This window comes from Vidua chalybeata, chromosome 4 (genome assembly GCF_026979565.1).
Source record: "Vidua chalybeata isolate OUT-0048 chromosome 4, bVidCha1 merged haplotype, whole genome shotgun sequence".
Lineage (NCBI taxonomy): Eukaryota > Metazoa > Chordata > Aves > Passeriformes > Viduidae > Vidua > Vidua chalybeata.
In genome coordinates this window covers 4,103,678-4,118,946 of record NC_071533.1, presented here as the reverse complement: position 1 = coordinate 4,118,946, position 15,269 = coordinate 4,103,678, and the positions used below count along the sequence as shown (strand labels likewise).

Genomic DNA, 15,269 nt, shown 5'->3' with positions numbered 1-15,269 from the left:
GTTTCTTAAATGTTTAGTCTCCCAGTACCTGGTTGATGGCTTAGTTGTTTTGGTTAAATTAAAAGACTGCATTAGCGTAGTCTTGCCACTTGAGTGGAATAGTGTGGATCTTACAGGGAGGTAAAATTTTACAGAGAGCAAATAATTTATCTATGCAACCTTGAAGCTGAGCAGCCCAGTGCTCCCTAAGGCTCTGCACTGTGGTTATTTTATGAATTTGCAACCAAAGCAATTCCTTCTGAACTGATCAAGGGCTGTTAAAATTATACAGGTTACTAAGGGCTTTGGCTGCATTTAGCTAAGCAACTCTAATTTGTCCTGCACTGTCCCTCCCTGTTCTCTAAGGGTAGACTGCCTGTTACTTGGTACTTGTAATCTGTTTTTAGAGAAATTTGTCTTTTTCTCTGCCTTCAATAAAGACATAATCTCCATCTTCAGTAGGTAGCTGTACAGAGTGACTAAAAGAGACGTGATTGTTTCATGATACGTTTATGACATTTGGTCTTGCTCGGTGCAAGAGTATTCTGAGGATGAAAGTAATCCATGGGGCTTTGTCTGCTCTAAGTTGTTTAGACAGATTTGGATGTGAATTTTCTTGGATATTCGCTCTACTGATCTAGGCTGTGTGAGGATTCTGGCTGGTGAATCTGAAGCCTTATAGCTCTGGAGAGGTGTCTTGTTTAACAGCCCTTTCTCCAGTGCAGAGTTGAGTTAAAGGTGTCACAGCTTAGAGTTCTGTCTGTTGAATTATACAGGAGAATTGTTACTTACTTTTCAAGAAAAATTGATGGTCTAGGAATGCAAAATGTTGCACACAATCAGCCTTTCATATTGTAGTAGCACTTCTGTGTCCCGTGCCAATTTCCCCCCCGGTGTGCTATGCTCAGTTAAGGTGAAAATGTTGCTATATCTAAATTCTGTTGGAAAATGAACAACTTTTTTAGATCCTTCTCCACCTATGAAATCAGTTCTTCTTACAGTGGCTTTGTGTGTTTTTCAGGTATAGAACTGCTGTAGGTTTTTTGTGGTAATGGTAATTATATGCATTTTCATGCAAGTTGCTATGTTGTAGCTATTTTCATTTTTATTTCCTGCCAGTCTTGAGGGCTCTGTATTTTGAAGTGCAGTGTTTTAACTGTTAAATTTGGTTTCTTCCTCTTTCCTGAGAGTCTGAGTTACTGCTTAATTTACCTAAAAGGCCAATGTTGCTAAAATGATGAATACTTTTAATATGCTAAATAGGTAAAAACTTTCCAGTAACAGCGATAAAATAACCTGTAGTTTAAAACATTGCAGCAGGTTTGAACAAAGCAAAGAGAAGGACCTAGCCTGTCATGATGAATTGTTGGGAACTGGGAATTAGGTTTTGGGCTGATTGTGTGATCTGCTGTAGGGGAGATTGGGAGAGTAAATAGTGAGGTAATGGAGACAAAAAGGAGTGGGGGAAAAAAAGAGATGTATTGTTACGAGTTGAGAATAATCAACCAAAGCAGTTTCAGAACAAGTGATGAAAAATAATTGATGAACCACAAACCAGCAAGAGACAGCTTTAAGAAATAGTTCATCATGATAGTGTGTCTGCACTGCTCATCACTGCTCTTACAAGCTAAGCAATTTTTCTGATGACAGTTTCATTTTATATACATAGCTCATGCATTTCATCGTTGCTTTTTGCAGCAGTGTTAAAGTCAGGAAGAGATAAAATTGTGTTCAGACCACCTCCTGAGTTCTAGAAAGGTCTGGTTGCAGCCAGTAGTTTTAAGGAGAAGCAGCAGTGGTGATCATTTGTGGTTCTGAAATACGGATTACATATGTAGGCTGTTCTGCAGCATGATTTATGTATCTGTACTACAACCAGAATTGTGACATTCCCCTGGAAGTTGCACTGAATGTTGCATTCTGTTTTCTTCGTTGGAGCTGTTAAATTAAATTCAAATGGGAGAAAATTTTGGAATCTTCAGAAGGACAGCATCTAGAGAAATATTGCATCTCCACTTACTGGAAAGTTTTCTTAGAGTTTTTTGTTTGTGATTAAAGGGACATGGACACTGGTGAATTATTTATTTTGTGACTTTTGGTTGGTTTGTTTGTTTTTTATGTAGGTTGCTCGAGGAAGGAAATCACTGAACACTGGGAATGGCTGGAACAGAATTTGTTGCAAACTCTTTCAATCTTCGAAAATGAGAATGACATAAATACATTTGTCAGAGGAAAAATACAGGTACTGTATTAATTACTACAAATGTTGTTAATGATAAATGTGACTGGGGAAAGAAAAGTGATGTGAATTTGAAACAAATTGGAGCTGGTAGTCCCCAGGCTGCTCTGCCTTTTTGAAGGACTACCAGATGCTGAGTAGCAACACATGTGTAAAAATCAGTGAAACTGGGAATAGTGCACGTAGCTTAGAGCAGTGTGATTGTCTCATTTCTCTTAACATTTCGTATAGTAAGTCAGCTCTCTTACAAATCCCACAGTTGCTTGTGTTTCCCCAGTGAATCAGGTATGGGTGCTACAGATGATCATGGAAATATCTCATATGTGAAGACATCTGTGTTTTGGAATAGAATCCTTAAGGAAATTGTTACTTCTTAGAGTTGGATAAATACTAAATGTGAACGATGGTTTTCTGTCTTATACTCTGCTCTTCATGTAAATATGGAGCAAGTTGAAGGCAAAAAGTCACAAAAAAGGGAAAAAAATATAATTTTTATGTAAAAGACAATAGAGATAATTGTAAAGGAGATTGGGAAAATAAGCAAATAAAACAGAGCTTCAGTATAGAACAGAAGGAACCATAGTCTTTAAAAATACCAAAAAACATCTTTTCATCTGTTGCCTCTTCAAATTTCCTGAGGGTTATCTGCACCTGAAAGTGGGATTTTTTTTTCCATCCTATTAGTAAAGCTAAGTGAAGATTTTTTTTTTTTTTTTCTTCTTTCTGCCCCCCCTGCCCCACTTTTGCTCTTCTACGCTCAAGGTCCAATAAGAGGGGTCATAGAAGTAATATAAAATTTTCCCTAAGGAACAACAGTTCCTTTTTTCCTTCCCTTCAGGAAAAAATTTCATGTGAAATCCTATGTCTGTCTCCCCATGAAGGAAGAGGAAAATACTGCAGATTGTAGGTGCTTCACAGGGCTGTTAAAAGTATTTGAGTTAGGCTGGTTAATTTAGAACAAGGCACTGGCAAGTGGTTGGTGTTTGGTTGCTTTTGACTTAGGCACAGTAGGGAGTAAGGTCATCAGAAAGAAAGCCTTGAATAAAGTAAATAACTACATAAGCCAAAGAGTGAGCAGAAGAAGAAGAGTCCACTGAACAACTTCCTTGGGATTGCAGTAACTGTTGTGCCCTGTGGCCTGGATAGCAGTGGGAATTGGGATATCTGATAGCCCATGGCCGCTAACAGGATGTGTCCTTTTTTTATTCCCTACCAGGGCATCATTGCTGAGTACAACAAGATCAATGGCATCAAAGAGGATGACGACACAGAAAAATTCAAGGAAGCCATAGTGAAATTTCACAAGCTGTTTGGGATGCCAGAGGAAGAGAAATTAGTGAACTACTACTCCTGCAGTTACTGGAAGGGGAAGGTTCCCCGTCAGGGCTGGGTGTATCTCAGCATTAATCACCTTTGCTTTTACTCTTTTCTCATGGGCAGGGAAGGTATGTTTTCAGTGGAATGGTAATTTGTGCATCTAAAAATGGTTAGGAAATCCCCTGTAGGTTGTTACTTTTCACGTACTGATCACTGAGGGTACAGAGACACTACTGAGGCAAAGAGAAGCAGGGAACAATTCCCTGATTTGTCACACTGCTTAACTGTGTTCCCTTGTATGTTTGGTCTTTCTCAAAGTAGTTCTCTGTAAAACAGTACTTTGCATTGTCTAGGGACATGGTTCACCTCAGAAGCTATGCCCAAAAGGAAATAGGGACAAGATCACAGCAGTTCTGGCTTTCTCTTCTTCTCGTACACAATCCTCTGTAAATTACTAGTCTGGCACACTTTGCAACCTTAAATGGCACATCTACACTTGTTCAACACCAGAACATCAGAAAGGTTTCAGAGGAGACCCAGAATAAAGAACTGCATGCATAGTGTGGATGCAATCAGTCTGCTCTACAGGGAGTTAATTCAAAGGATGGTGTAGGTGAACAAATCAGCAGTATCTGGTTATGGGCAATGGATCAGTCCTGGGATTTATCCCCTGCTTTAAGGACACCACCTGTATTGGTGTTGGGAGAAAAGCTAAGGTTCTGTCGTGGCTGTACTATTTGAAACCTTTTACTGTATAAAAATAACACAAGCCTGTCTGACGTGCTTAGACTGGATTTCTTTGCTTCCATAGGAAAAGAGGACATCAGAGTCTGAGTAAGTGCAGTGACAATGATAAGTCATGTTAGCTTACCTAGCTTTGTAATGCTTGTGGTGTTCTGTAAATAAAGTAAATGATATTTAAGCTCTTTAATCTCCTGTTTGTCAGGTTATAGTGGTTTGTTTGTACAAACTTGATCTATTTATGCTGTGCTCCCTACTTTTTAGGATGCTAGAACAAGTCAGTTGAATGCATTTTATAGGAAGAGGAAGCTAAAAGCTCCTGAATATGCTCATTTTTATACTGAATCTTGTTTTTTTTTTGTTTCCTCCTGTTCAGCAAAGTTAGTTATCCGTTGGGTTGATATCACTCAGCTTGAGAAAAATGCTACACTGCTCTTCCCTGATATGATCAAAGTGAGCACAAGGTCAAGTGAACATTTCTTCTCAGTATTCCTTAATATCAGTGAGACATTTAAGCTAATGGAACAGCTTGCCAATATAGCTATGCGACAGCTTTTGGACAATGAAGGATTTGAACAAGACAGGTCATTACCCAAACTGAAAAAGAAATCCCCCAAAAAAGTATCTGCTCTAAAACGGTAGGTAGCATCGGCTCTTATTCTTTTGTTCCTCCTCAGTCCTTCTACTTGCAGGATTTTGTCCAAAAGTTTTCTAATGTTGCAGCCATTTACTGTTACTCCAAAAGGAATGATTGATTCCAACAGTGTCAAAATGTGAATAATTAGTTAAATATAATTACTTGGTATCCTGTTGAAATAGGAAATGGAAAACACTTGAATAGGAGCATGTTGCAAAAATAAACTTTCTTGAGCCACATGCTCATTTGTTCAGAAGCTCTTTAGTGTATCTCCTCACACTGGCCACATTTTGGTATCTGTTGTAAGGCCATTTTATGTCTGTATGGGAAGGTGATGAAGTGATTAATGTGTTATTAAGAGCTGTGCCTAGCATTCATACTTGGTCTTATCACTGGAATTGAGAAATTAGAATCTAGATTATTAATTCTATCTGGAATATAGTTTAGGTAAAAGTGATACAAAAATTGACATAGAATTCTAAGGGATGAAATGTCACCTGGAAAGTATTTCTTCTTCTTTTATATCACACTTCAGCTTGTTAGTTTCTTTTTTATTTTTTCTCTGTATGTCGTTCATGTTTGTGTACCATACATAATTATAGCCAGTGCTTGTTTATATTTCTCATTATTTAGAGACATGTGACATTCATTATATCACTTTTGTTTGTCCTTACTGTTGAGTGCCTTGCACTGAATGCATTATCAAGACTAAGTCTTGAAATTGTTATCAAACTCTAACATTGAGGATTCCATAATGTTAATAAAAAAGCCTCAAAGAAGCATTTTTTTCATTACTGTTAACAAAAAGTGGATTCACTGTATATATTCTCAGAAAGTATGGCTGAATATGAAAAGCTCACTCAGTCTTTCCTCTCTGAGAAGTAAGGATGAATGTCTGAGTCATTCATGGCAGCCTTTTCTTTTCATGTAGTTTTAGAACCCTCCAAAAGTGAAGACTATGTCTCCACTATATGCAAATTATTTCCAACTTTTTGCTGTACACTCCTTGCATGGCTGAGTTATATGCAGGTGCAGGTAACTTGCAATGATTTGCATAAAATACATCTTAAAATGTATTTTATTTTCCCTAAACCAAGAAAATCTTCCTGTGGGGTTTTTTTTAGGGATCTTGATGCCAGAGCAAAGAGCGAGAGATACCGTGCATTGTTCCGACTTCCCAAGGATGAGAAATTAGATGGACACACAGACTGTACTCTTTGGACTCCTTTCAATAAAATGCATATTTTGGGTCAGATGTTTGTTTCAACAAACTACATTTGCTTTACTAGTAAAGAAGAGAACTTGTGCAGCCTTATTATCCCTCTTCGAGAGGTAAATATTTGTATTTTTAAATTTATAGGGCAAGTAATAAAGCAATATCTTATATTTCAGCCTAGCTTTGATTTTTTTTTTAGTTTTGGTGGGCTTTTTTTACTATTATTTATTTTTGATTCTTTTTGGAGAAAAGCCTCTTTTCATCCTTTTAATCTCTTGTGAGCATGCCATACTGATGTGTTCTAAGTAATATTTAATGACTGTGTATCTTAGTTCACAGCTCCTGCTACTAAAGCTCACACGGAGTTTTTTCGATCAGTTTTCATAAACCTTTGAGTTCTTCCTCTCTCATAATTTGTATTCCGATTTACAGCCCAATTTTACATTTTTTGTGCCTCATAGGGAGGAGTGAAGGGTGAAACTTCCTAGATTGATGAGTGGAAATTCTGGTAAAGAATCTGTCAGATAAGATTTGCCTTTGTCAGATGTAAAAAGATTCCTAATCCTCAAGTTTTGAATTGCCTCTTCCCACAGACTTGCAATTTTTTTTTTCTTGTATGTGGAAAATATTTTGTCAGTATTTTTCAAATTGGTGTGTTTCCCTTTTTAAAGCTAGTTACTTAAAGCAGATCATCAGTAAGAAGAGTTGGTTTGATGCAATAAAAATAATTATGTTGGGGAGTTTTTTATGGTCGACTTGATTTGTGGGTTAATGGAAAACTGTGGTAAGTTTTGGAAGTAGTAGCAAAGCTGATGTAACCAAGGACAGTTTGGCTTGACTGAAGAACCATGGAATATTTCAAGGCACTGTTTTCCCTTGCAAATCATTAAGAGTAAAACAGATACTTGTTCAGAAACATTGAAGTACAGCTTTTCAGCAGCTTGTTGCAACAACGTTGGTTATTTGGGATGAGGTACTCAATTATGGTTGCACCGTTTGACTGAAAATCAAAGGGAATGGCAATCCTGCAGGTGAAGTGGTGGAGGAGCAGTCTTCATTTAACAGGACCTCTTTTCCTGGAAGCAGATTCAGCAACTGCTTTTGATAGCCACAGTTACAGCAGCATGGGATTCAGAGCAGCTCTAAAGCTTTAAGAGACAGAAGTAGCTGAAGGAATAAGTGCTTCTGTTTGAACAGCTTTATGTCTCAGCACCAACAAGGAGAACAGTAAACCAGGTGTAGTGCCAGTCCTCAGAACATCTGATCAGTACCTTTAGTAATTAAAGGAAAGCTTTCTATTTAATTAAAGCTTTGGGTTAAGCCCTAAGTTAATTCCAGTGTTCTGTCATATCCTGGAGGTGTTTTGACAGATAAGACAATAGCAAAGCATTGATTCAGAAATTATGGTGGGGAAAGATGTTTTTCAGTGGCTGACTGCACTGCTCACTGCATCTTCAGCAGGTGCACTTCAGATATGTGTATATCTGTTGAACAGGAAATAAGTGGGTATCAGGTCTCATTATAGCAGAGCTGTAATTGAGCTTGCTTTGATAATGTCTGTCCTGTGCCTTTAGAACTTGTCTGTCTGTCTTGTGTGCTGATTGCGCTCTAAGAGCTTTTAAGTGAAACAGGAAGCATAGGGAACACTTTTTAGCTAACTTTAATATGCTATTAGTGAAGTCCTTTAAGTTAACAAGTAACAAGTAGATTTGTAGTTAACAGAAAAATAAAAGGAAATGGAGAGAACAGAGAAGTGGTTTAGCCCCTGAGCGGTGCACTGCAGTCTTTAAGTCTTCAAAGAGAATGCATGAAAAATGGTTACCCTATCCATTTAGCTAGAGAGTTATTAATATTGTAGCATTCATGTCTTACCATTGATTTCTGTTTTTAAAAGGGTTAAAGGAGCAAAAGTCAAAGTCCTAGCAAAATTAAATGTCCCACTTTCTATTCTGGAGGCAGTAAGTCAGTTTTCATTACCTAAGAAATAATCTAAAGTAATAAAAGCAGTGGTTAAAAGTATTTATAATTGTGATTTGTGTTTTGTTCAATGTATGAACTGCACAAACTTGGAGGATTGATACATTTATGACACACAACTGTTACATAATTCAACAGTGTATGTATGTCTTATCCCTGAGATTTCTTGGTGTTAATGTGTTTTACCAAAACCTCAGGGAACTCGTTCCCTGTACTCAGTAGATTGTGGTAGGGGTACTGTTTACAGGTTGGAGTTCAGTTAGATTAGTGACTCTTTCCCTAACAACTGAAGGCCATACAGAAGCCTCCACCTCCCAGGGTTAGATATTTTCCTTTGTAAGGGAAGACATGGGGTTAATTTCCCTTTGTTGCAAGTTCCTGTTCACTGTGAAAATGCAGTTAAAGTAACACTATGCAGCTGTTTTCACAGTGTGCAGCTATTGTACAGTTGTACAGGAGCATCATCTCAAAAATGGTTTATTCATGTGTATTGGCAGTAAAAGGTAGGTCAAGGTTTCTGTGGCCTGTGCTGATGGTGTTAGGAAGCAGGAGAGGGATTTGGAAGTCCTAGAAAAAAGCTGATAGATTTGTATCCCACAGATGAAATTTTGTTTTACTGATTCTTTTAAAATATGGTCTGAGGAAAATCAGCTAAGTAGTGCAGGGGAGTTTTGATGGAAAATGTATTGAAACTAGTTGTTTGAGGGATTACGACCTTTATCTTTCAGGCTTGTAAGCCCTTGTATGCAAACCATGTTTTCTGGCAAAGGGTTGTCCGTAGGGATTTGATAAAAGGGTGGAAGGAGCGTGGGTTTTTGCATTAAGATGATTTCTTAGACCAAGCAGCTTGATTAACTAAAGATCTTAAGCTGTAGCAACTGTCTCTTCCTAGGTGACAATAGTGGAAAAGGCAGACAGCTCCAGTGTGCTGCCCAGCCCGCTGTCAATCAGCACGAAAAACAGAATGACATTCCTCTTTGCCAACTTGAAAGACAGAGACTTCCTTGTACAGAGGATCTCAGACTTTCTGCAACAAACTACTTCAAAAATATACTTGGATAAAAATATTTCTGGAAGCTATATCAGCTCAGATGATGAGGTATGTTAAGGAGCATGAATAATTTTCTAGAAGAGGATTTTAACTGGTGTGGGGAGAGGAAACACCTTTAAGATTTTGTGAAGCTAAACCTTTAGGCACAGGAATGTGACCTCTTTTGTGTTAATGCCTTTGAGCTGAAGTGTTCAAATTTGTCAGGATATCTATCTTTTTCATGTTAAACCTAAGAGAAATCGTCATTGCTGAGGAAGAGCTACTCTTAAGTCTTGCTGTCACATTCTGAAATTACCATGTATCTTGCTGGAAAGTGTCATAGTTGATTATCTGGTTAATTGAATAGTACTTTTAATATCTATTTACTTGTCGAACTCAAATGTAATTCTGGAATTTTAATAATTTGAAGAAATTATCAGTTGGCACGAAACTCCTTTTATTCAAGACTTTAGCTGCTAAATCCCATCTTTTGATTCTTCTGAAAACAATGACTGAGCTGAGCAGGTTTGCATGTGCACTGCTAATGAACTTTGGAACATTTGTCCTTGCAGGAAAAAGCCAGCCTTGTCCTGAACATCAAATGACCCTATTCTGAGCCACTTCCTTATATATGTGTGCAAAGTAAATGGCTCTTAAAAGTTATGATTAGATACACTTTTCTTAGGCACTTTGAATGTCAAGCCTTCTGCTGAAGTCCAGCTTTTATGTATGAAATTAGGATGCTTCATATAACAACCTTACCTGTTCTGTTAAACCCAGCAAAGTTTAGTAATTCAGATCTCAAAGCAGAAGAGGCTTTTGTGGTATATCATTTTGGTATTATGTAGGTAGATCTCACTTTCCCAGTCTGTCCTAAGCCATACCTTAGTACTGTCCTGAGGAGCCCTACCCTCTTGGCCATGTGTGTCTTAAAAGAACTTTTCTACTTGCTTTGTTGATGGCAAGGTATAATTACTGTGTTGTTGTATACCAGAGCATGTAGGCATGTATAGTGCTGGAACTTTTGCTGTAAATGGATCTAAGTATTCTACCTACTGAAGTATAAACACAAATTAATTGTAAGCATTACTACAATTTTGTAATATGACTACACATCTAGATGTGCGTGACTGACTTGCAATTTCAGGCATTTGATGTGAACTGCTCCATGAGATTTTACTGTGATGCAGTTTCAAAGCTGTTTGAGAAGTCAGGAAATACTTCAAAGTACTATTATTCCAAATCACAATCTAGCAGTCCTACGATATTGACAGATCAAGGGAGCTGGCTCAATTGCCCAGGGCTACTTAGGGTTAACATTACCCTAGCAATTCTAGTTCTAGAGTTTGGTTGTGTTTCAGGAGAGCTGTTGAGAAACTGGATGATAAATATTTCATTATTCTCTACTGGTCTAATTTCTGCTGGCTTATGTTTTTGTTAATCGTTAGCATGTATAAATTTTGAAGTAAAGTGAAGTAAAAACTCCAGACACTGGCTCATCTTCATGCCTATATTGCTTGTGACTGCTTTCTACAGGTGTTCACAAGGTCAAGTAGTTTGATTTCTGCCAGCCCTCACAAAAGCCTGAGCTCCGAGTCGGAGGGAGAGCGACAATTCAACCTCAATGATAACGGTATTCCAACAGCAACTCAAGCTTTAATGACAATGTATCGGCGCAGGTCACCTGAGGAATTCAACCCTAAGCTGGTAAAATACACCTCTGAGTGCTCCACCTGACTAAACAGGCTGTTAAATTATGTTTGCCTTAAAACCCGTGTTGCTGACCCAGAAGAGTTTCATTTGCCAGACATTTAAGAAGAGGCAGTATTTTTCACAGAAGTAAAGGCTTGAACATGTTGTTGTTTTACCAATACAAATAACTTCACTACATAAAAGCACAGGTTGATGTAATTCAAGGAGAGGTTGTATTCCTGCTCTTAAGTATAACTGCTTCTCTTAACAGCAAGGTCTACTGGCATAGAAACTAGGGAATGGGAGGAGGCAGCCCATTAAGAAGGTAACTGGACCATAGCCAAGTTATTTCTTACTCACTTGGGAGGTTAGGCTATTGCAGGCTTTTTAGCACTCAAGATTTTAGTGGGTCAGAGTGTTAGAAAGAGAAAATGCATCTTTATGCCTGCCTTTCTTTGCTTTTAGGCCAAGGAGTTCCTGAAGGAACAGGCCTGGAAGATTCACTTTGCTGAATATGGCCAAGGGGTCTGTATGTATCGTACTGAGAAAACAAGAGACCTTGTGCTAAAGGGCATTCCAGAAAGCATGAGAGGGGAACTTTGGCTGCTCTTTTCAGGTAGGTTTTCGTTTGAATGTGTCTGTGGGACATAAGCAAAAGCATGAGGGAAGAAAGGATTTCAAAGATGATTAAAGGTGCACATAATAAGTGTCTGAAAATATTTGGAGTAAGTAAGGCTGTGATTGTTAGCGGGTGCCAGACAAGTTTAGACAAGATTTCTGTTCAGACTGGCAAATACCCTTTCTCAAACAAGCTCACATAATTAAGGAAGAATACATAAAAAGCAGAACACGCATTTGGTAACGAGAAGTCAGTAGTTTAGGGACCTTCTAGATGTTCAGCAACCACCAGCAAGCCTAATTCCCATTTATTTAATGATTTGTGAATCCAGTTGAGCTTTTGGCCTTCACAGCAATTGTTGCAAGGAATTCCAAAGTTTAGGTATGTAGCATGGAACCACAATTTTTTTTTTGGTTGATATAAAAAAAAGCTACTCTAACATTTTATTAGGTGCTTCCGCTATGTGAAAAAATGGTGAGAAAATATTTATCTGGGATTCTGTGCCATAAAGGATTCTCTAGATCTGTGTCCACTTAAAGTTGGGTTTTTTTTAAGTTGAAGAATTTTGTTACTAGTTATATGGAAAACAATCCTACCTCAAGCATTCTTCATAACCTATCACCATATGCCTTCTTTAGCTCTACCCTCCTCAAGATAGGTACCCACACCACTTATGATATGAGCACGAGGGCCTTTTATCTGATGACCTAATGATGCTTTCAAGTTTGTTTTCTATTTCTTCCCTAGTAATACATAGTCATGTACGTTATCTCTTTGCTGCTGGGCACTAAAGAAATGTTTTCAGAAGATACACACAGGAATGTAGGGCTCTGTTTTGTGTCCTATTAACAGCTAGTTTGGACTGATTTTGTAAAGTCAGTAGTGAAATCTCATAGCAACTCTGTGAGCATGTAAGGCTGAGTGCCCAGCCCAGGATGACAGAATCATTTTCAGAAGTAGGAATAGAACTCTGAGTTTTTGTGTCTTGCTTTTGGCTGACATATCATACTTTCTGCAACCAAACATTAATCTACTCTGTTCTCAGGGCGAGTAGCTTTCTCAAAGACAAGTTTTGAGTTATTTAGGATAACCAAACCCCCAGCCAGCTGCAGAGGGAGCTCATGATACCATGTGACTGCCCAGTTGGTTTGTTCTTCATGCCTTCTGTTTTGTTCTGGCTGAGAGGAATTTTAACCTCATTATAAAAATGCCTGTAGAGAAGACAGGAAGGGGTAATAATCACCAAAGCACATCCTTTTTAATTTTTTAATCACCTTTAAAGAAATAATATTTTCATATTTGCTTTCAAAGTTCTTGGTGACACTTGGAATGGAAGGGGAGCAGATGATCATGTTGGAATACTGTACCTGCTAAACCTTTCATTTTCTCCTGGTTTTAATACTGTTCTCCTACTCCTAGGAGCCATTAATGAAATGACCACTCATCCTGGCTATTATGAGGACCTAGTGGAGAAATCAATGGGAAAATACAATCTTGCTACAGAAGAGATAGAGAGGGATCTGCACCGCTCCCTTCCAGAACACCCTGCATTCCAGAATGAGATGGGTATTGCTGCTTTAAGGAGAGTCTTGACAGCTTATGCTTTCAGAAACCCAAACATAGGATATTGTCAGGTAATTGAAATACCCTGCACTCCTTCAGCTTCTGGAATTCCAGTTCTTTCCTTGCAGTCCTGTTTCTTCAGTCATGCACGTGAGGTTTCGGTGCTGTGAAGCACACTGAGGTGTGGATGGTGCTGTGAGCTCACACCTCAGTGCTGCAGAGAGGCAGGAATGCTGAGGCCAGAGAGATGTCACACAAGGACCTGCTCTAATAGCAGTATTAGCAGCACTCATTGAGAGATATTTACTCCTGTAAGCATAATTTCCACTCATACATCTAGAAACTGGACAGATGATAACAGAGCTGTCTACAGAAAATGACAAAGGACCCTGAAGAAAGGTTATTTTCATATTAACAAAAAATCCCCTCAAAACCAAAACGCTTTGTGTTCAGCCTTAAATTTTCATCTATTTTTATCTGTCCATCTTATAATTAATTATTATTCAATGTATTAGTTATAACCCTCCAGAGCCTCCTTTCCTCTTTCAGTGATGGCGTGCCATCATTCAAAACAATGGAAAGAAACAAAAACCAGAAAACAACCAAAAAACCAAGCAAAAAAACCCCAAACACTTTGCAAAAAATAAAGCATCCTAGGAGATATCACTGTGAGTCCCAACCATATATCTGTAAAGTTAATGCTGACCCCAGTGCGTGGTTTTGAGGTTCTTATGCCCATAATTCAAGTCACTTTAGTTTCTGGTCCTAAATAATTCTTTCTTACTATATAATTGTGGTTTATCACCTGGGCCTTTTTTTTGCCTTCTTACATAACTTTTGCAAACAAGAAACGGAAATTCATTAGTAGTAAGAAGCTTGATTAATATCTGACTGTTTAGACTTCCAAATGCAACTTGAGTAAGTGCAAGCAGTTCTAACAGATACCATCATAAATTATTTAATAACACATGTGGTACTAAGTAATAGCTACAACATTTGTAAAGATTATTTACAGAGGAGCAGCAGAAAGACATTTCAGTTCTGGTCCCTAAAGCTGTCACAATAATTAATAACCTTGAGATTGGGTTCAGCTACAGTGAGAATTCAGGCACATCACTAGTGCTGTGGGAGGTGTTTTGGCTGCACCAGACCCAGATTCCCCAAGAGCACCTATGGCGAAATATCAGTAGCAGTGTAACAGATGCTTGGAGACCTGAGTCAGCCCTTGGATTAGGAAGAAAAATCTTGATTTCTTAAAAAAAATCTGTAACACAAAACAAACTGACCCAAAAAAAAACCCACCAAAAAGCCCCAGTGAAATGACAACAACAAAACTAAAGAAAAGCTTTACAATTTTCTGTGATTTGAGGCTTTCTCAAGCCTTTCTTTGAGCACTGGGGAAACACTGCTGTTTTTACAGGGAAGTACTTGAACAGTTTGAGATCTGCAGGGAGAGATGTAGCTAATTTCCTTACCACTTTTCTGCCCAGGCACAGTGCTAGATATTGAATAATTATATTTCCCTTTCTTTTAGGCTATGAATATTGTCACTTCAGTGCTCCTCCTTTATGCAAAAGAGGAGGAAGCTTTCTGGCTGCTGGTGGCTCTGTGTGAGCGTATGCTGCCTGACTACTACAACACAAGAGTCGTTGGTATGCTGCGGGGACATTTTTGAAATGACAGCACAAAAACTAACCAGATTAAGTGGTGTTATTTGTGCTGAAACAAATATATGGGTAGATGCATCTGTGCATGCTAGTGAGGAGACAGCTTGCTCAGGAGAATAAAGGCAATTTCCTGAAGGGGTGATGTTACGGTTAATAGTTTATCACCTACTTAGGATCAGATGGCATTCTAAAGTGGGATTAAGCAAAGCAGATTTTTCAGAAAAGATGGGAGGCTAAAATTTGAGTTTTAAATGACCCAGTTAGCTGATTAAGGTAAGATGGAAACAGGAGCTTTAGCAGTTTGCAGTAAAAGTCTTTGTGTCTTTGTGCCTGTGCCTCTGATATGAAAGGGCACAAGTATCAGAAAGCTGGTTTTGGCAGATGAGCTTCCTTGTGTATGTCGAAGAGAGTGACTTCAATTTATCATGGAATCTATTTTTACTATATCTCACAAATACTTGAGATACTCAGCCTTAGAAATTATTCTTCCTGGCCTGGTTAAAACACTGATGTTATGGCATGGGAATGTATAATACGGGTTCTCTTGAAGTAAATCTAAACACTCACAGTCACCCTGGCCTCATTCAACAGG

At 38.3% G+C, this 15,269-nt stretch overlaps 1 protein-coding gene across 1 annotated transcript in view; it reads left to right on the top strand.

Annotated features, from left to right (window-relative positions):
- Positions 1-15,269, top strand: part of TBC1D9 (TBC1 domain family member 9) — a 45,067-nt gene that overhangs the window by 15,200 nt on the left and 14,598 nt on the right. The window contains exons 3-11 of the mRNA XM_053941237.1: positions 2,103-2,221; positions 3,435-3,663; positions 4,653-4,914; positions 6,038-6,245; positions 8,999-9,205; positions 10,673-10,843; positions 11,294-11,444; positions 12,867-13,081; positions 14,545-14,662. Coding sequence (XP_053797212.1) covers positions 2,103-2,221; positions 3,435-3,663; positions 4,653-4,914; positions 6,038-6,245; positions 8,999-9,205; positions 10,673-10,843; positions 11,294-11,444; positions 12,867-13,081; positions 14,545-14,662 — 1,680 coding nt within the window. The remainder of the gene's footprint in view (positions 1-2,102; positions 2,222-3,434; positions 3,664-4,652; positions 4,915-6,037; positions 6,246-8,998; positions 9,206-10,672; positions 10,844-11,293; positions 11,445-12,866; positions 13,082-14,544; positions 14,663-15,269) is intronic.